The sequence below is a fragment of the Balaenoptera musculus genome, chromosome 11 (assembly GCF_009873245.2).
Source record: "Balaenoptera musculus isolate JJ_BM4_2016_0621 chromosome 11, mBalMus1.pri.v3, whole genome shotgun sequence".
Taxonomy (NCBI): Eukaryota; Metazoa; Chordata; class Mammalia; order Artiodactyla; family Balaenopteridae; genus Balaenoptera; species Balaenoptera musculus.
The window spans coordinates 87,488,056-87,509,986 of NC_045795.1; the positions used below are offsets into that span (position 1 = coordinate 87,488,056).

Consider the following 21,931-nt stretch of genomic DNA (forward strand, 5'->3'; position numbering starts at 1 on the left):
AGTTATACCATTTTGAGCTTTCATCTTATGAACTAAACAGTGTTAGTTTAGTGATTTATTGCTTAGAAAGTCTCCAAGGAAAAGACAGGCTGAGTAGAGAAGATTCAGCAGTTAATCATCCTTTCTTTGAGTAAGCACCAGGCTAATAATATGCGGCTGTGTTACTTTGTAGGATACACATGTTACACAGAACAGGCACCTGAAGTCCTAGAGAAACAGGGTGTGGCTCCACTCTGTAGCCAAGATAAATATACATTTTTCACATTAATTAATACTTCCTCATATTTATAAGAAGAGAACCAACAATAAAGGAACATTTTCATTACATGTATAAAACCTTTCCAAATGTACATCTATCGTAACAAATATATTTGGAGCTAAATTTATTATGACAGAGACTCAACAGTTTTTTTCCTCTTAAAATGGACTCACAACTATAGAACAAAATGCCTCTAAAAAAAGATTTCCAGTTTGAATGATTATATAAAACTATTTATCTAAGTAATTCATGAGGTCCAGGCAACAGTCCATTTGAAACATTTAAATCCTCATACAACAGAGGATCTGCAAAAATTATAAATGCTCAGATGAGTTAGTAAAACAAACAAACACGACAAATCAACAATTCTCTGATGGCTCATGTATTCAAAGATAACCTCGTAAAGAATACTTAATAAGATTCAAAGGGGCCTCATACTTGACACTATTCTTCTTTGCCTGAGAGATTCATGAGTCAAATCAATGCAAATCAAGATGTCAGCTGTAATACAGAGAAAGCTGATGCAAAACTGCTTAAGTGAGAAGCTATGGTTTCCGGACACTTCATTCCAGAATTAGGCAGGCCTAAGCTTCCTGGCACATGCAGATGAGCACAGGCCTTCCCTGTAAGGGCAAGCTCCCTTCCTGTGTGGTAAACAGAACAGCAGAATACATTCATTCTCTACAGGCAGGCAGACACCAAAGAGAAAGAAGGAAGACGTCTGAGCTACAATGTCAAGGTCTTCCACCCAATTTCAGGAGTCAGACGCTTTCTCTGGGGAAGGGTTGAAGAGAGACACACGTGTTACCCAAATGGGTGTCCTTCCCCCTAGAGACTAGCAGTCCTGGAATGGAGCTCACCTCCAACAATAATGCTAGAAGCAAGATACCTTGTACGCAAAAGGGAAATTTCATTGACTCAAGGGATGTAGAAGGTGCTGGATACTTTTTGGCTGCCCAGAATCGATTCCCCTTTCTTTGGGAACCAACACAGATCTTCCTTTGGAGAATTCTCTTCCACTATTGTATACAGTCTTAGTAGGAACCAGTGATGGTCCCCATCTTATCCTAGCCAAGGGGGAAATACCAGACACAGGGCAGCATTTCTCAAACTTTACTATGCACCATTCACCTGGAGGACTCAGTCCTTCAAATACCCACTGCTGGGCCCACCACCAGATAAGGTGTGGGACAGGGCCCCGGAACTTACATTTCTAATAAGTTCCCAGGTGATTCTGGTGCTGCTGATATGCGGACCACACTTTGAAAAACAGTCATCTAGGCTACGTCCTTTGGGCTCTCCCTCTGCAGACTTTGATTTGAGACACAAGGATGAAAATAATGATTAGCTCATTCATTCCAGCACTTGCCCTGACAGGATGGGGCAATCCAGGATTCCTGGAGCCAACTAGCTCCTGTCCATTCCCAAGTCAGTTTCTACAGCTAATCTAACAACTTTGTTCAATATTCTTGTATTAATTCTTAGCTAGAGGGCCCAAATCCCTAAAAAATACAAGTTACTAATAGTTGGAGACACACACATAGTATTTGTTCAATAAATATTTGTTGTCTTAATGAATATGAAGGGTTCTGAGACGATTTTCTATACAATTTTCTAATTTTCTACAAGGTTCTATCACAAATCAAGAATGGCCCCCCAAACACATGCCCTGATGTTGAGCTCTTGCAAGATGAAATGGTTTTAGCCCCACTATTTCAATTCCAAGGTCATCCTCTTTTATAGATGTCCATCAATGTTTAAGTGACTCATTTACAACCTTATGCAGTGTTTCTAACCTTTCTGGGACACAAAGTTCTTTGAATATTTGAAAAATCTGAGGACTCTCTCTGCAGAACAAATAAACACATATACAACCATAACAATAACAAAAGATCTGATACGATTCAGGATGAATTGTCTAAGCTTCTGTGGACATCAGGTTAGCAACTCCTGCTAGCAATTCAACTCATCCAATGACACAGGAGTGCATTTGGAATCTCTTTGTCTTGGATGCTTTAGTGTGAATCTTTTAAGATGTGCTTCATTGAGATTTTCTATTTATATGACTGTGTACATTTGATGACTGGCTCCTTAAAAATTAACTTGCACAAAAGGAGAGAGGTAATATTGCATAGCTCAAGAAGGTAGAGTCTTAGCTCAGGCATGCATCCACACACTGGAGTGGGTCCCAAGGTTTTCTGAGAAAAATCTCAGCCCCAATAACCTGAACTTTCTTGTCCCTCCTCCATGCAGAGGTTAATCACCATCATCTATTCAGACACAGGGTCTGGTGATCCATCACACCTCTAATAAGATGATATAAGCTTTAACACTAGTTCAGTTGACTCTTTAAGCATTTGACTCTGTATTTTCACAGCAGCACCTTCTCTTTACCTCAGATTCTTGACACTGAAAATAACCTCGAAATAACTTCTATTTACATGCTTATTAAACCATACATGTGAGAAATAACATTCATAGAAAGATTAGCTGAAAAACAATGTCTATCTATTCCTCAAGAGTCTTAAGTCTTAAAACTCAAAGTTACCCTTGGATTATGAGAAAGAAAAAAAAATTAAAATTCATATTTCATTTTAAGGACATTAACATATATTACTCAATGTTCTCTCCATCACAATCCACTGAATTTGGACATATCCATTTGCATACTTTTGCCTAGGAAGAGTTGCATATCTCCTTATCAAATGGCTTCATTCAATCTTGCAAACAGTGTGGATTGTGTTATTAGCAGTATTTTTCTCTGCTCATTTGTTAAAAGTGTTGAGCCAAAATTGTGGATCTCAACTAAGCGAATGGATCTGTTGGCATAGGTTTGGTACACTAACCGCGGATATTCACTCTACAAGTATTTACTGAACATGTACTATGGACCATGCTCTGTAATAAGCAAAAAGGATTTACTGGTAAGAATTTATTCTGTCCTAATGAAACTTACATTCTAGGAAATTTGAACTCTGGCATATTTTTTGTCTTCAATGTTCATTTTGTGTGTATTCTAATAAACTGTCCTCAAGTTCTTTTTGGAATGAGGCATGATGTTAGTAAATGAAATAAACTAGAAGACATAAAGGTATTAAAATGAGTAGTCATAAGAAAATAATATATAATAAATTTAGTAAGGTATAAGGTGTTTCAAGAACCTAAACTAGAAAAACATATAATTTATATCAAGCTATAAAAACTATGATTTTCCCATTTATGTAAATCAATAAATACTGCAGAAAATTAAGTGCCTAATACAATCTTTAAGTTAAAGGTGCTTCCTTCTTTAGCATTTGAATGTAAAAGGTTAGAAAATAATTTTTTCCCAAAACAAGACAGATTTTATATATTCAGTCCCAATTACAGATGTTTTTTCAGAATTGCAAGACTCTCAAAGGGTCAATGCTCTCGTGCGCCAACAAAAACTGCTCTAGCAATGACATCTACATTAAGACAGGATTATAAAATACCACAAATATTACCAGAAAGTGGAAAACACATGAAAGTACAAAATGGTTTTTTTTTAAATTTGTTAGGCAGTAAGAAATGTAACTCAGTGTACCAATTCATTAGAACTTACAGAACAGATCATAAATTATGAATAACTCCTTTCCAGCATAACTATGTGGGAGGCATCAACCAACACCAACAATCCGCATGTTTATTCCTTTTTCACAGAAGTGCAATGGCACCTCACCTAATCATTCATTCAACCATTTTTCCTTCCATTCCCCCCCTATTTCTATTAAGGGCTTCAGGGAGGGGGAAGAATAAACTAAAATATAGCACTTTTCATATTTTAATAGGAAGCCTCAAGTAGAAATCTATTTAAAAAATCAATTTTATACATTTCTAAGAAATTGCTGCAATAAATTAGATAAGAAAATTATAGGTACTTTTAAGACATGGGAAGCGATCCAAAAAAAGAATAAAATTCACTTCAACAAATATTTGTTGAGTACTTACGACACTCTAAGTGTTTTGAAAAACACATGTATGAGTAAGAACTAGCCCCTATCCTTTAGAGACTTTCAATCTAATGGCGTGGGGGGTGCATAGAGTTCACCACAACTATCAATAAAATTTGATGCTTTGGTATGAAATTTTGTATCTGAGGTACAAATTCATCCAGCTCTACCTCAAAACACACAATATCCTTTTCTCCATTTCCTCCACTGTTACCATAAATCAAGCCTCCAGTACATCTTACCCTGACAACTCCAAGTTGCCTCCTAACTAGATTCATTGCTTTCCCCCCTTTCTCTCCTCAACCCACTCTCCACACTACAGCCAGAGTTACCTTTTAAACAGAGTATGTCACACCCTGTGTTAAAATCACCAATGACTTCTTATTCCATTTAAAATAAAATCCAGCAGTTTTATAACTGTCTTCAAAGACCCCATTTCTGGATTCTGCCCATCTCTGGGACCTCATATTTCATTATTCTCCCTTTCTATGCATGATTCTTCAGTCACACTGGCTTTGCTCCAGATTCTCAAATGAGTCAATTTCATTCCCACCTCCAGGCCTTTGTTCTGTTGGGACCTCTTCCTGCGAGGCACATCTTCCAATTCTTGGCATGACCCATTGCTTCTTACTATTTAGTTCTCTGTCCAGAAGTTACTTCCTTAAGGAGGGCTTTCTTGAAATACCCTATATGATTATACACTTTTTTCCCTTAATGGCTAAAGAAATTATCTTCTTAACTTATTCGTATGCCGTCTCTCCCTTCTGCAAGTTACACAAGGAAGGGACCATATCTGTCCTGTTCACTGTGGTTTTCTCTGAGCCTGGAACAAGGCATGCCGGGTGGGTGTGCCAGATTGTATTTCCCAAAGGTGGCCACAGTAAGATTTCCCATCCCAAATGCTCTCCTAGAATCTTGCTATAGTACTCTCCCATTAAGAGGTGCAGTCAAATCCCCCTCCTCCTGAATCTGCTCAGCTCGGTGATTCACTGGTAACCAGTGGAATGCCAGGAAAGTAAGGTTTTGTGTCTTCTGAGCCTAGCCTATTCAACTTCCACCTTGCTTACTTGAATATTCGCTCTTGAAGACTTTAGCTGCCATATAAGCATTTCAACTCCCCGTGAGGCCACCATGTTTTGAGGGAACCCAAACTAGCCCACGTGGAGAGACCACATGGAGAGGCTATGGGCCTGCCAGAGAGAAAGCAGTACATGGCCAGCCCCCAGCTGCTCCAGCTCCAGCACAAGCCTGACTGCAACCACGTGAGACGCTCCGAACAAACAGTGCTGAGCCAAGCCTTTCCCCAATTCCTGACCCATGGAAACCGTGAGCAATAATAAAGCGATTGCTGTTTTACACCATTAAATTTTAGGGTGATTTGTTATGCAGCAATAGTTAGTGGGAACAGTAGGTGCTGAATAAATATTTGATGAGTAAATGAATGTTGAAATGAATAAACATGTATGGAACAGTGACCACGTCTACAAAGACAGAGAAGGTGAGAATCCAGGTGAGATGGCCTTCTGCACAAACAGCCACAACACACTGTGTTAAATGATACAGTTGGGCCTAAAGAAACCACAAGGGTAAAGCAGAAGAAAGAGCAATTAATCTCGCCTACTGGGCTTGGGAAAGGCTTCCCATGGTGAGTAACATTAAGCTGGGCCTTGAGTGATAAGCAGGGGTTTGCAAGATAGAGAAGAAGAGACATTCCAGCCAGAGTAAATCACAGGAGAATAAATGCAGAGTGCAATGAGAATTCTGTTTTGTCCTCCTTTCTTTTTAAGAATTACTCAGAGGGCAATGGTAGGCACTCTTGATAATGTTAAAGGAGTCAATACTCTTATTTTGAGAGAAGTCTCCCGTTTTTTCCTGTCTTAAACATTATTACGAGAAAAAGTGCAATGGTAGTATGTTATGATATGACAGGGGTCCTCAATAAAATATTTTTTCTTTGAATTTTCAGTGAAAGCAGAGATACAGAACATTGACTGGGCCGTAGGAAAATGCATGTGGGATTTTGGGGCTTGAGTGAGAAATTCTATATGACCAAACGGATGTGGTACGGAGGGACATACCCAGTAAATAAAACATCTATGCTGAGCATGGTTATGAATTAATGTACCCAGTTCTAACACAGAACTGGCTGGAAGTAGATTCCAATGCCTAGCATTGGGATTCACTAACCTGCTTTCCCCTACCAAAATCATAAAACTGACAAAATATTTTTAAAGGGGCCCTAACTTTTACAATCCATAAAAATCAAATTTAAAATATGGATTTAAGAACCACATGGTCACCTGCAAAATTTAGTTGATATAATTTTAGAACCCATTTGACAGCTACAAATTCTTTAATAACATCTGGGTAGAATTTATTCATGGTTAAATAATGTAAAACTAATCTGGTTGTTGTAAAAGAGAAAGGTCTTTACTCACCTTTCTTTTAACCCAGTCTTGTTACTCTTACCGTATGAGAAACACGATGAAAATAAATAATATTAAAAACTGTAGATTTGGGGATTAGTAGCTGCAAACTATTATATATAGAATGGATAAAGAACAAGGTGCTACTGTATAGCACAGGGAACTATATTCAATATCCTGGGATAAATCATACTGGAAAAGAATATGAAAAAGATTGTATATTTTTTCTATAACTGAATCACTTTGCTGTACCATAGAAATTAATACATCGTAAATCAACTATACTTCAATAAAATAAATTTTAAAAACCTGTATCAACAGTAGCAGGTCCCTTTTTTTGAGAGCCTATGTAGAAGCCACCAGAGTAGATGCTTCACATACTTTATTACTTTTATCGTTGCAACTAGAGTCTACTGAGATAAAGAAGGAATGAACGTGAGAGAAATGGGGCAGGGCAGAGCTGGAAGTAATTTGTCCTTTCTCTGCCTGTCAGGGGAGATCAGTTTTTTTAGCCAACCTCTTGCTCAGAGTTGGCTATGCCACCAAGCAAATGCCACCTATCAGACCAACTAACCCTGCAAAGTAAGAATTTCTGGCCCTGTTGCACAAAGTAAGGAAACCAAGGCTCGGGGGTTAAGTAACCTGCCTAGTATCACACAGGTGGTATGATTGGACCCACGTCTTTTCGACTTCGATGCTCTGCTCTTACCAAGTACTAAAATTAAATCAAGAAGCAAATAAAACTTACATTTAACTTCATCTGACATGGTGAATAATGTGCATAGTGATTAGTATACTGCATGTCAATCATGCATAAATAATGCACGTAAGTAATGATACAAATATGCAGAAAATTAAGCTGCCTGCAGTTAAGAGGAGAAGATCTGTAGGTCTCTGTTGGTGGCTGGAGAATGGGGAATGGAAGAGAGAAAGTGATTATGATCCCTTCCCATGAGTCCCATTTCAAACCCTTCCCATGAGTTGCATTCCAAACCCAAAGTCTTGGGTTGCATTAACTCCTCTCTTGATTATCTTCACTCTTAAATACTAGCTTAATCTTCTCATAGGGTGTGGGACTTATGGGGCAAATGTACCGTTTCCTCTTCTCTTTCCAGCTGGAAGCATGAAAGAAATGGAAATATGGGTTGGGAAACACAGAGACAGAAGGAGACTGTTCTCTGTTCTCTGAGACTCTTGCATATTTACCCAGGCATCTCAATCTCGCCTTCAAAAAAAATTATCTTCCTTCGATGTTCACCTCCCCTGAAGGAGAGAGATGGTTCTCTACCTGGGAAAGAACTCAGCTTAGCCTTTCTTATTTACCTGATCATATGTGAACTTTACCTTGGACACAATCGGAATACATAACCAGTTTCACCTCCTGTCTATGCAATCATTTTGTTCAGATGGTGTTTTCCCTACTTTTTTGCTTTCCTTGGTTTCACAGATCCTTCAAAATGGAGCTACAACATCACTTCCTTCGAGATACCTCTCTGTATGGAGATGCCTGCCCACTGCCCCAAGATGCTGGCTGAGACAGCATCCCTTCTCTGTGCTTCTTACTGGCTTATAAACACCCCGTGATAGACAGGGTGGCAATGTCCTGTTTCCTCGGGCCAGCCTTGGCTTCTATGTGTTGTCTTGGCGGGAATTACTAACAGGGTCCCCTTTCTCTTTCAAAATGTCCCAGATTGTAGAATAAATTATATATGGTCACTTTAATTATACAGTCTCTCCCAGAATAACTGATGGGTAAATTTTCCACATCCTAAAAGAATGTGTGGGCTCCTGGAGGGCTCTTGATGTTTCTTATTCATTTATGTATTCCCAGGGCTGGGCACTGTCCCCAGTGCTGAATAAAGATAAGACAAACTAGTGGACAGCCTGAGTACCTTCCCTGCAGACAGGAAGCAAGGACATCAATCTCGATACAACTAACATCCAGGTTCTGACAGTTGGCAACATCACATGTGTTAAATAAAATTCTCCTTTCTTCTTGTAAGTTTACCAGTGAGAGATTAATCTAGAGTTAAGGGTACAGAAGTAAAGGATTGGCTGAGATCTTGGCTGTGTACCCAAGGGGAGATGAACTGATACTCTCTGAGCTTCGTTACCTATCTGATGGTTGTGAGGGGACAGCTGTTGAGATAGGGAGACAAAGGCGTGATGGGGAAGATAATCCAGATGGCTTTTTGGTGAAAGGAGCAATGGCAGGCAGAGAGAGAGCAGCATTTTGAACAGTATGAAGAAAAATCAACTCCACTGTGATAAGAGACAGAGGAGCCAAGAAATGTGAGGAAATGGGGAGGGAATGGAGATAGAAACGATCTGGCAAACAAATTCTTTTTCTTCATCTAAGAGCTCAAGCCAAGGGAAATACCATCTAACAGATTTGCTGGATAGTAACAGAGTCCCCAGACACATCTTTACAAAGCAAGGCTGTGGCGACTAGCAGTAGCAATGGCAGAAATGCCAAGTGGTTCTCGCTCTGATGGAATTATCCTGTTTACCGGCAAAAGTTTAGATTCTACTTCTAAGTAACGTCATCGAACTACTCAGTGTTTCACAAAAGGGCCAAAATGACCAGTTGGGGGCATTTCTTGAGCTTTGAAACTCCTATCCAAAGCCACTCATGAAATTAGGATGAGATGACTATAAAATCGCATGCAAAATTTTGTTTAAAAAATTAAGGTATAATTTATAGACAAAATAATCCACCTTTTTTGCTGTACAGTTCTGCGAGTTTTAACAAATGAATGTAGACATGTAACCACTGTCATAATCAAGATCTAAAACAATTCCCTCACCCCCCAAAATTCTCCCATGCCCCAAAATAGTCAATCTCTCCACCCACTCCCTGCCCCTGACAAGCAGTGATCACTGTTTTTTGTCTGTAAAGCATGCCTTTTTCCGGTCTGTCATATAAACGGAATCATACAGCATACAAAGCTCACTGTCTTTTAAAGCCAGCTTCTAACTATATGCAAAAAATACATTAAAATTGGTTAATACATTTTAAAAACATTGTCTGGATTATGGCTATTAATATTTGGGGAAAATCTTTATTTCTTTCTTTAAAAAGCATTTAAATTTCTATAGTATTAAATGCTGCCTAGAACCTTTGAAACAATTTTAATGTGTTTAATTAGAAATAATAGGCCATTTTTTTACTCTCTTCTGAATTGAGGCCATTGTAATAAAATATTTACTATTATAAGCAATAGCATTCAAGTGAAAGCCCCATTTTTAAAGATAATTGGCTAATGTGTTTTAAGTACCACTAAGTGAAACAGAAAAGCTAAACATTCTTTAAAATATGCCAGCTGGCTATTTCTTCTTGCATACCAAGCCTATTCACATTCTCCAGGTTCTTTTAGAATTTTCCTTGGCTTAAAGGAGACAAAACTTCCTGTTTTATTTCAAGTCTTTTGAAAACATGTGGATTTAAGTGAATGAATGCAACAGCACTAAAATGTTGAAATTTAGTGAAAAACCATTGGATGCTCAAAGGGTAGAGCATTTCTGTTTATAAAAGAAAACCTCCTTTCTGAAGGGTGAAAAGCAGAATAGTTTTTCTCAGTACTGGATGATACAAATATCAAACCAAAAGAAGGAAAAAAAAACTCTACTCAGAATTAATACTAGTAATTTAAAAGTTTAGAATATCTGCATTCCAGGTGACTTAACTGGACCTTGACTTAATATATCAATTGTTTTATACATTGTGACTGTTAGTCATTTAAATGATATTGTAAAAACAGGCATCCTCTACTTACATTTAAATTTCCATAAGCTTCAGAATTAAGATACAGACCCTCCTTTAATTTAATGATTTACTGTCTAATGATATGTAACTTCCTAGAAACTTTTATCCACTGTCATGATTTCAGCTACCATCTGTATACACGTAACACCTAAATTTCTATCTGTAGCTCAGGCCGCTCTCCTGAGTTCCAGATTTAGACAGTCAACCTCTAAAAGCACACAGATATATCCAGTTGGTTTGTCAATAAGCATTTCAAACTGAAACTATTTCAAATTGAATTTATCATATTTGCCCCCACCTCTGCTCCTTCTGTATTGTTCCCTGTCTCACTAAATAGGTCTACCACCACCCTGATGCCTGAACTGGAAATTTAGGATTCAGTCTTGACTAGCATCTTCTCTCCAAATCTTTATTCGAGTCCTCTGTCCTGCTGATTTAACTTTTTCACAACCCCTCAATACTTCTCTCCATTCTCATTGCCATTTCTTTATTTCAGGCTCTAATCCTCTCCTGCTCACACTGCTCAATTGCTGCTAATTGGGAATCTTGCCTCAAGTTCCAACTGCTCCAATTCATGCTCTCTACTGCCACCATTGTGATTTTTTTTTAAACATAAATTTGATCTTTCTCCAGGACACATATCTGGAGAAAACTATAATTCAAAAAGATACATGCACCCCAATGTTCAATGCAGCACTATTCACAATAGGCAAGACATGGAAGCAACCTAAATGCCCATCGACAGATGAATTCATAAAGAAGATGTGATACATATTATACACACACACACACACACACACACACATACATACATACATACATACAATGGAATACTACTCGGCCATAAAAAAGAGTGAAATAATGCCATTTGCAGCAACATGGATGGACCTAGAGATTATCATACTAAGCAAGGTAAGTCGAAAGAAAAAGACAAATACATATGATATCACTTATATGTGGAATCTAAAATATGACACAAATGAACTTATCTACGAAACAGAAACTGACTCGCAGACATAGAGAACAGACTTGTGGTTGCCAAGGGGAAGAGTGGGTAGGGTAGGGAAGGATTGGGAGTTTGGGATTAGCAAATGCAAACTACTATATATAGAATGGATAAACAACAAGGTCCTACTGTATAGCACAGGGAACTATATTCAGTGTCCTGTGATAAATCATAATGGAAAAGAATATGAAAAAGAAGGTATACATAGGTATAACTGAATCACTTTGCTGTACAGCAGAAATTAACACAACATTGTAAATCAACTATATTTCAACAAAATAAATTTTTAAAAAATAAATAAATTTGATCTTTTTTTTTTTTTAAATTTGATATTTTAACTGCTACTTTATTTTGTTGCTTTCACAGGAAATAAAGCCCAAACTCTATTTCATTTGGCTTCCCACGTCATTCACAATAAGATCCTTGCTTACCTCCATGGCCTCGCTCCCTCTGTAGCCCTCCCTCCTAAGTGACTTTTCACTCGAGTTGCACTGAACATCAAATGCCTATTCTGTCCTTGCCTCTGTGCCTTTGCACAGGCTGTTCCTCCTGCCTTGAGCACTCTTCTCCAGTGAATCCTAGTCATCGTTCAAGTCTTGGTATAGATACTACATTCTCCAGAAAGCCTGCTCTGCACCCTAAATTGGAGATGGGGCCTCCTCAAGTAATCACCGAACATTCTGTACTTTGCCAGTTGAGTTTTATTATAAAGGCCCTGTGTTACCTGCCTGATACCCTGAAAATCTACAAATAATGGGATTAACTTCTCTGGTGAAAATTAAATACCTAGTGCCTAGCACATAGTAGGTATTCAAAATATTTTCAAATGATTGAATGAGCACTTAATTTTAAGAGCTCAGGAATCACTATGTGCATTATAAGCCCTTGTTATCTATTCAGAGAAGCTTTACTAAGACCTCTGTTGGGAAGTAATCCCTTTATTACCTTAGCTTGAAATGCTCTCTCTACTTGAAAGCACTAACACAGATTTCTTCAAAACCTTTCTGTAATTCAGGTGTCTCACTCACTTAGATCTACATTACTATGGCTGATGCAAGATTCAAAACTGTAACTGTGCTGATATAAAAACTTTCAAACTAGATAGATTATAATTATTCAAACATATTGTGTGGTTTACATAGTAGACATATTTATCAATTTATATAATTTTTAAAAGACATATTTAATCCTTGAATTTTTTTTTCTGATTCAGGCTTTGAATGATACTATATATCTATATAAATATATAGATATCTATGTTTATGTGTATATCATACTATATATATATATATATATATGTATTATATATAGGCTTAATCAAAAGTGCATTTGTCAACAGCCCATATGCTAGGCTAGAGAAAGCTTTCCTATTTATCATAAGTTTCTTATTCACTGACAAACCCATGTTGATCCACCAAAAAAACCCCAAATAAACAAAACAAAAACCGAAACACAAGAAAAAAACTAAGTAAAAATTTTATGGATTTAAAATCTTGCCATAAATATCCCATCAAAAATTGTTGCCTTCTCTTATATTTTCAAATGCATCAATGAATTCATTTGTCCCCAAGATGAGATTTGAGTCTGCATGTTTGATGTCGGAACAGCCCATGACTGAACAACCTCAATAAATCTATCATTTAAAGTGTTTCCCCAATTTGGCTTAAGCCTGCAGACCAAGAGGGATGGACATGGCGCTTTTGTTGCCAAGTGATGGCTGAGACCCACTCTGATTTCACATGAACTTGGAGAAGATTCAGCTCTGCAACTTGTTCCATAATTGCTTCTAGCAGCTTTTCCCCTAAGCATCAAGGCCCTGGCCCAGTGTCCAGTGCTTTTGCTGTCCAAAGAGATAAAAGCAAAATCCAAGCCACCAGACCTGGTGCCATGTACTGAATATTAGGGTTTCCCCAAAATTTATATGTTAAATCCTAATCTCCAATGTGATGGTATTAGAAGGCAGGGCCTTTAGGAGGTGATTAGATCATGAGGGTAGAACCTTCATGAATGGGATTACTGCCCTTATAGACGAGACCTCAGAGAGCTCTCTGGCTCGTTTTCTGCTTTGCTGAGGATATAAGGCGAAGGCAGCTGTCCTTACCAGAATTCAACCATGCTGGCACCCTGATTCTGGCTTCCATCCTTCAGAACTGTGAGAAATAAATTTCCATTGTTCAAGCCATCCAGTTTATGGTATTATGTTATAAAAGCTCGAACGAAGATACCTGGGAAAGACTGCAGCACTATGGACACTTCTCTTAAACATGTTTCCTCTTTTTAACCTTATTTTTATACCTGAAAGTTTCCTTATTCACTGGGGAGATGTTAGAAATACTTAATACAAAGTACAGGGTAAGTAGGCTTGAAAGGGTCAGAGAAATAACTTTTATGAACATGAGACATGGTTGGAGTAACCACCACTTTCCCCCCTTTCTTCTTAAAACATAATCCCAATTTCTCATTGGGCACACTCCCACCCAGGAAAGAAATCTGTATTTCCCAGCTTCTTCTGCAGCTAAGTTTGGCCAGGGAACTAATTTCTGACCAGTAAGGCATAAGGAAAATTATTGGATGGGGCTTCTGGGAAGTTTCTTAAAAGAGAGTAAATGTATCTTGATTTCTACCTTCCTCCTTCCTGTCATTGGGGGATGACATTGGGAAGGATGTCTTGGGAGGCTGAAGCCCCAGCAGCCATCCTGGTTCCTGATGTGAGGACGGTAGAGCAGCAAGATAAAAGGGGTGTGCATCTCTGATGACTGTGGTCTCCAGGGAGTCTTAACTGCCTATCTTCCCAGAGACCAACCAGCCAATGAACTGCCCAACCAACCAACAAACAAAACAAATTCTATCTCTTTCAGCCACTGTTACTTCCAACATTTTATCTGTAACATAACCTCATTTTTCTGATCAGCGGATCTACAAATATCAGACATCATGGTAAACGCTTACTTTATAGCAACTGTATAAGGTGGGAATTATTCTTTCTATTTTATAGATGAGGAAATTAATGTTCAGAGGTGTCACATAACTGACCTAATGATACCAAAGTAGCAAGTGGCCAAGTCAAAATACCAGGTGAGATTCTAGAATTTAAACTTTTTTCCTGCATTTATCCCATCACTCTCTAAAGTGGAAGTAAATCTCTCCTGTGTGCCTTTAGCTAAATCTCTTAATCTTTTATCCCCTTTTAAAATTAAGATTAAAAACCTCTGCCTACTATAGGCACTACTGTGAGGACAAGTGGGTTTATTATTTTGCAAAGCATTTAAGTCCTTGGAACATAACCATTATTTAATGTATGCATACAATTAAAGCTCTAAAATGTTTTTGACAACAAAAAAGTTACCAGTTATACACGAACACTTAACTTCCATCACAGCTAAAATTAACTAGTTTGTGCCTATAATTGTTTAAACTAGCTTCAACAATTAAACTCCGAATCACTAATTAATTTCCTGCCCCAGAAATCTATTCTGTGCCGCCTAGCCCTTAGTTGGATTGTGTTTCGTAACCACTCAGCTGACAACTTGGCCTTGTCCTCCTGCTGTGGCTGCCTTTTAACGGAGGTGTCTCCCATAAAATATCTGAGGGAGAGCAGATTGTGTTGTCATAACCAACTCACAAAAAAACTCTGGGACTGTAATCTAAAAGCAGTTCAACCTGGTTGTCTGTCTGCAATAAGACTTGGCAATTTTGGAAAAGCAAATCTACATTTCTTAGTCTAAGAAACTGTTTGTTTTCCCCCATCTCCAAAAAGAATAATTTGGACCCCATGACTTCAAAGGCTGAGACCACCTCTCAGATTCGGGGCTCCCTATACACAATGTGGCATTGAAAAAGCTTGATGGTTATGCCCTAGCTATGGGACTCATCCTGGCTATGTGACTTTAGGCAAATTACATAATTTCTCTAAGCTTTAGTTTTCTCATTAGTAAAAATGGAGATGATAATAAGATCTAACAGCACAGAGCTGCGGAGATATTGAAAGGAGATAATACGTGTAGAGTTCTGTATTAGTTTCCTTTTTCTCCAATTACAAGTTACTATAAACTTGTTTAGTGGCCTAAAACAACACAAATGTATTACCTTACAGTTTTGGAGGTCATAAGTCCAGTATGGGTCTCAATGGGCTAAAATCAAGGTGCTGTCACGGTTGTGTTACTTTGGAAGGTCCTAGAATCATTTTCTGCTCCTTCAGGTTGTTGGAAGAATTCAGTTCATTGAGGTTATGGGACTGAGCCCCCTATTTCCTTGCTGTCAGCTGAGGATATTCCCATTTTATAGAGGAGTCTGAAATTCCTCTGTTCATTGGCCCCCTTCTACCATCTTCAAAGCCAGCAATCCCAATCAGGGTCCCCCTCATGCTGGAAATCTCTCCTGCTCTTCTCTCATTACCATACATTTCTTTCAAACACTGCCTCTGTCTTCTTCCCCTTTCAAGCGCCCAGGTGAATACTTAAGGCAACCCAGATAATCCAATATACTCTCCCCATTTTAAGGGCAAACGGTTAGCAACCTTAATTCCATCTTTAACTTTCATTATCTTTTGCCATGTAATGTAATAATGTAAATCATATGTCTTCAGGATAAGGACATGGACATGTTTGGGGCCATTATTCTGCTTACCAGAAGCTTTCAGCATAATGCTCCAACAGGTAGTAAGTACTCAATAAATAATAATGATAGTCAATACTTATGTTTACTCTATGCCAGGTACTGACCTAAGTGCTATATGGATATTTATGTCTTTTATCCACATAGCAACCCTCATAATGTGAAGTATGCGCTAATATCATCATAACCATTAACAAATGGGGACATGAAACACACAAAGAGTAAGTCACTTCATGTAGCTGGTAAAAGAATACAGATTTGAACCCCGGCAGTCTGAGTCCAGAAGCTGTGCTTTTAAGTAGGCCCCATTCTGCCTCTTCATTTTAAATATTATTACAGTAAACAGGAAATCAAGAAAGCGTCTGCTTAAACTAATACCTGTGAAGCTAAATTATTTCAATATAGGGCAACGGCAAGAGTGGTATTCATCTGGCATATGCTGCCGTCATATGTTCTCTTTGCCCTGTGATGCTGGGCCACCAGGAGCTGAGAGAGGGCCTGGGTCCAGGGCTGGCATTCCTTTGTCATCCCAGTTTGAGTCTTACCAGGCAAATGGGGAGGAAACTCCTTTCTAAAATATTCTATGTTGCAAGAGGTGAGATAAATCTCTGTTTTTAGATTTCAAAACCTGGTGAGTATCATCTTGAGAGTATTACAAACAAAAATACTGCTATTGTGGTTCTTGAACACCTCACATTTTATCGACATGCTACTGCATTTCACTTCATACTGAACACCTGCTTTGGCATCACGATGGAAAGAGAGAAGCAAATAAATCACCACCTTTCTGGACAACAGAATACCTTTCAGTCTCCTGTACGGGCACATCTCCTTGCTTCCAGGAAGAGAGCGCCCTGGGGGAAGCTCTGGGTTTACAGTCCAAGCTGACCTCGCTGCCCACCTGCACCTGAATCAACTTTTTCATCGGAGTCTTTGAAAAATCTGGAGCAGAAGCTAAAAAGGAAGAAAGAAGAAAGAATGACAATTCGATGTCTGATTTCATTTCTTTAAATTCCCGTCAATTTCAAAGGTTGACTTTATGATTTTTTTAAAGTTTCCTGACACATAAGATATCGGTACTTGATTTATTTGATTGACTGGGCACCACCTCCAGGACGATTTCAATGCTTAAAAAGTAAGTCCTACCATTGTGTTTTCTGGCAAGTTCTAATTCCCGAGACAATTACTTTATATGAGAATTTTTAAAGTTTACTCTGAAGTTTTAAAATAGCTCAGTCATGAGTTTATCAAAACTAAAAGCATTTAATAGAATGTTCTTGAAAGTTAGTTCCATGAGGACTACAGTAGGGTTGGTCTCTCTTGTGACTTCAAGGACACAGATGTGGCACAGGGCCTGGCACTCATTAGATGCTCAGTAATGTTTTTAGAATGAAGGCTGAGTACTGAATTCTTATTCTCTTGTATGAACAGTAACAAGATCTATTACAAAATTTTCATGTGGTTAGCTTTAACTTCCAAGTTGGAGAAATATATTATAGCTTAACATTATTATATTAAGTTACAATATTCCATTGAATACTATAATATGTAGAAAACATTATGCTGGCTAATGATGGATGGAATGCTGATCCTGAAACAATACCTGAACATTCAAGAGACATAAAAATGTATCATTTGAATTAAGTACGTTACTCAGAAAATCATCCTTCCTTTTACTGCAAATGCGGAAAAAAGTTAAGAAACGAGTGCATTTCCCCAAATATCTAATCCCCTGTCTTATGGCATATCCCAGTTAATATAACTTATTTTTTATAAGTGGAGATCATAGAAGGAATTATACTACATATATATATATATATATATATACATAATTGCAGATAAAGAAGACGTTATCCAAAGGATGCTGGCCTTAAGAATTAGGATCCTGAGAGAGTAATTTTTACTAACACAAATGAAAAATACTTTTATGTTTCAATAAAATCTTTTTTTTAAGCATAGATCATGTATGTTCCCATATGAAAACCCCATGCAACACTGGGTAGGGACCCATCCATTTGAAACATGAATAAACTATGGCTCATAAGGTAAATTTAACATAAGAGCACAGCCATGCTTCGACTTAAGATATGGGCAAATCCCACTTTCTTTCTGTCATGACGCCCTACTTCTCTGTCACGGGTAACACTAGCCGGATTTTCAGCTGATGATCTGCCCCTCCCAAGCTTCAGTCTTCCTGGTGCGTGTGATTTGTTTCTTAACTTCCAGGCACCAAGAAAGACCTATTTTCCTCAAACCAGTGTTTTTCAATGAGACACTTCACATTTCGGGCTAGACAGGACTTTGTTGTGAGAGGCTACCTTGGGCATTGTAGGACATTTAGCAGCTTCTCTGGCAGCTGCCCACCAGATGCCAGTAGCACATGCTAGCTCCCTTCTTCCCCACCTTCCCCTTACACCGTGACAGCCAAAAATGTCTCCAGAATTTGCCACTATCCCCTGGGGGCAAAATCGTCCCCAGCTGGGAAATACTGAGTCAGATCAGGGCCTTTCAACCTTCTGGCCATTTGGGTTGGACCAACCATGGGTACGTGACTCAAATCAGGTACGCGGGGCCAATGACATGTAGCACTGTGACTTCCATCTGAACAATTAAGAAAGCCATCCTTCCGCCACTAGATTGACTGTGGTAATGAAAACAACATGCTGGGTAACATCCTACGGGGCCAGATAGTGGTGATGATGTTTGAGCCCTGGGTCAAGTCCAGCTGAAATCCAAATTCTCCATTTTAATAACACTGAGCAATAAACTTCCTCCCCTCTCCTCCTCTTTCTCTCCCTCCCTCCTTCCCTTCCCCCCCCCACTCCCTCTTTCTTTCTTATTTATACATACTATGTTATGCTCTGACAATTTTGGTTGGACTTTAAGTCATTTGCATCTTAAACTGTTTTTCTGAACAACTGCCCTAAACATGATATAACATCTCCTTTCTTCTCCTATACCTAAAGTACAAAAAAAATAATAATTCTTAATTTCAAGTACTTGAGCCTTGGTCAATTAAAGCTTTGGTCTGCCGAATGCTTGATGCTTTCAGCAGAGTTATTAAAGACAAAGACAACTCCTTTTGGATCAATAAAGTACTGATTTGAATTCTGATATTTACTTTTATGGACCAGCAACAGAGAACACCAGAGTCACTTATTCTCTTAAAAGGTACTACTTACTTAGTTGGTACTGCTGGAATTGGATAATAAGGATGTCTTAGGTCAACACTCTCTCCCTGTTGCTTCTCTACTTCAGTCTTTGGGCCTTAATTCTGGTCATAACTGGTGCTTTCCCTTAGAAATCATTAAAATGCGTGCCTTGATTAGAAACCCTGCATGATTCTGCTGTGATACTGAAAATGTTATTAGATGTAGGAATCTAATATGAAAAGCAAATATTTCTGCTTCTGGCAAATATGGAGGATTTAAGAAAAAAAATGATAAGACAAGAAAATTAGTCTTACCCACAACCTTGAGCTCAGCACTGGAATAGACGAGACCATGTTTGTTCTCTGCTATGCACTGGAACATGCCAGAATCGGTCACATTTAGGTTGGATATTGTAAGGGCACCATTTTCTATCTGTGTTCTCTCCTAGATGATAATAAAAATGTCTTGTATATACCATTTTAGAAGAAAAAAGATAACTACTGAATATTATTTCAATCATACACAAACCTCCTTAATTTTTCTCATGGGATTAGGCAATCTGAGCTGAAATTTAAACATTTCCCTTATTTGAAACAGTGAGAATGACTTAACATAATAGCTAGACATCGGAAATACTAATAAACGTCCTTCGGTCAAAGAGTATATCAGTAAAATGAATAACAAAGCATGATGTAAAATATTGCAACTATTTCATTTTTCCCTGTGGATAAAGTTGCAGACTTTAAGAAATCTACCATGCTTCCCACCCCATTAACTGGAAAGGTTTTCACCACTTTTTAAAATCATGCAAATTAAAGATATTATAAATTCTATGTATTAAAAAGGGTTCTGGGAAACACATTTATTAAAGGTTTGTAGGTATTATGAAAGGTTATGTGTAGAACTTCGAAGGAACATAACTGACTTAGTACACAATTTTTAAAAAGAGCAAAAATTACCTGGCTTGAGAAGAGAAGCGATTGAGAAAATAAGTACTCATGTAACAAGGTAATGAAGTAATCGATACATTTATTCTCCAGAGGCCATGCAAGTTATCAAACACGAAAAAGGAAATTACATTCTACATTTTGTTAAAGTAAAGCCTTCTCTAATTTCAAAATGAAAAAAAATAGTGCAGTGGACCCTTGAACAACAAGGTTTGAACTACGGGGGTCCACTCATTTGCAGATACTTTTTCAATAGTAAATACTACAGGACTACACGGTCCCTGGGCGGCTGCATCTGCAGATGCAGAGGAATTGAGGACACAGAGGACAGACTATAAATTATACGAGGATTAACGCCTACATTGTTCATGGGTTGACGGTATATCATTTTATGTACTAAATTCATAAAATCACCTTTTCCCAATGAAATTCAATATTGAAAATATTTCCTCCTTGGCACACTGAGTACTCGACTTCATCCTTTTTACCTCTGTACCACTGCTTAGCTGAACGTGGTATGAACGGTTCAGATGAATGTATGCAAACTCACCAGTTGACTCTGGCACTGGTCACTGGGGAAGGCATTTATTTATACAAAGTGGGGACAGAGTGGATTAACCAGGCATGTTACCTTACCTCGAGCACAAGGGCTTCTCCATTTTTCAACCATCGGTAGGAGGGTTTGGGCTTACCACTTGCCCGACATTCCCAGTAAAGACTGTCCTCCACAGCTATTTCCACATCTTTTATGAGTTGAACCCAATGAGGCTTTGCTGCAATGGAAAAAAAAAAAGAAATTCAAACCACTCCACAATAAAAAACAAATACTTTATCCACATAAATATAAATGGATATGACTATGGGCAATAACAGATTAACGTAAGCATAGTGGCTAAAATTATATTTAATTCCCTAAGTATTTACTAAGTGGGTATATGAAACATTTCTAGATTTGAGGATGGATGTTACAATCTGCCTTTTCCTAAGTCAAACTCATTATGCTTTCTCTGTTTTTGAAATTCTGGGCACTGTATTACATTCTTCAGATGTCTATTAGTAGAAAAAAAATGCAGGTACGCAAAATAGATTTTCTTGTCCAAGTGCATTTTTGAATTATGAGATCACAATTGATAACAAGTTAATATGTGAATGACAGCAAATACTAGTCTAAATTTGCACTAAAAATCAGCATCCATAGAAGAGAAACTTCTACAGTGGAGGAAAAAATATTTCCTTCAACTTAGAAATAACTCTTAATTAAATACAAACTAGTGAACATCTTATGAACCTCTGTGCAAATGAAAATGTAAGCAGGGAAAGATGGATAAATTGCTTCAATTTGAATCAAACGATGTTTTATGAAAAAGAAGTAACTCATGCCACCTTAAATGATGTATGCAAATCAGTTGCATCAGGTTCATCTGTCATTTTTACTTACATTTTAGAAGACACTTGGGAAATCCTTTTACAGATGGAAGCAACGTAACACTCATAATGAAAGTCATTCAATACACACAGTATATTCAGCCAAGTCTCAGCTTGTGTTTTAGACCCGAGACTAGGAGGTGAGATGTCTTCCTGGTTTCACATTGCATTATGCATGCGATGTGTACTTCGGGGTTCACATTTGCATCCTCCATATGGAGAAACAGTTTATCTATTTCTATTTAATTTCAACCATGGGAAGGTTTGTCTTTCTGTTTCTATCTCATAAAATTGCTTTTTTTATAACTGAAATTGAAATGAAAATATAGCTATTTCGCTTTTAGAGAAAATGTACCCATCTGAGT

The 21,931-nt window shown here is 38.0% G+C and overlaps 1 protein-coding gene across 1 annotated transcript in view; it reads right to left on the bottom strand.

Annotated features, from left to right (window-relative positions):
- Nucleotides 1–21,931, bottom strand: part of CNTN3 (contactin 3) — a 331,266-nt gene that overhangs the window by 71,525 nt on the left and 237,810 nt on the right. The window contains 3 exon segments of the mRNA XM_036867699.1: nucleotides 16,846–16,996; nucleotides 19,509–19,638; nucleotides 20,778–20,914. Of these exon segments, the coding sequence (XP_036723594.1) occupies nucleotides 16,846–16,996; nucleotides 19,509–19,638; nucleotides 20,778–20,914 (418 nt within the window).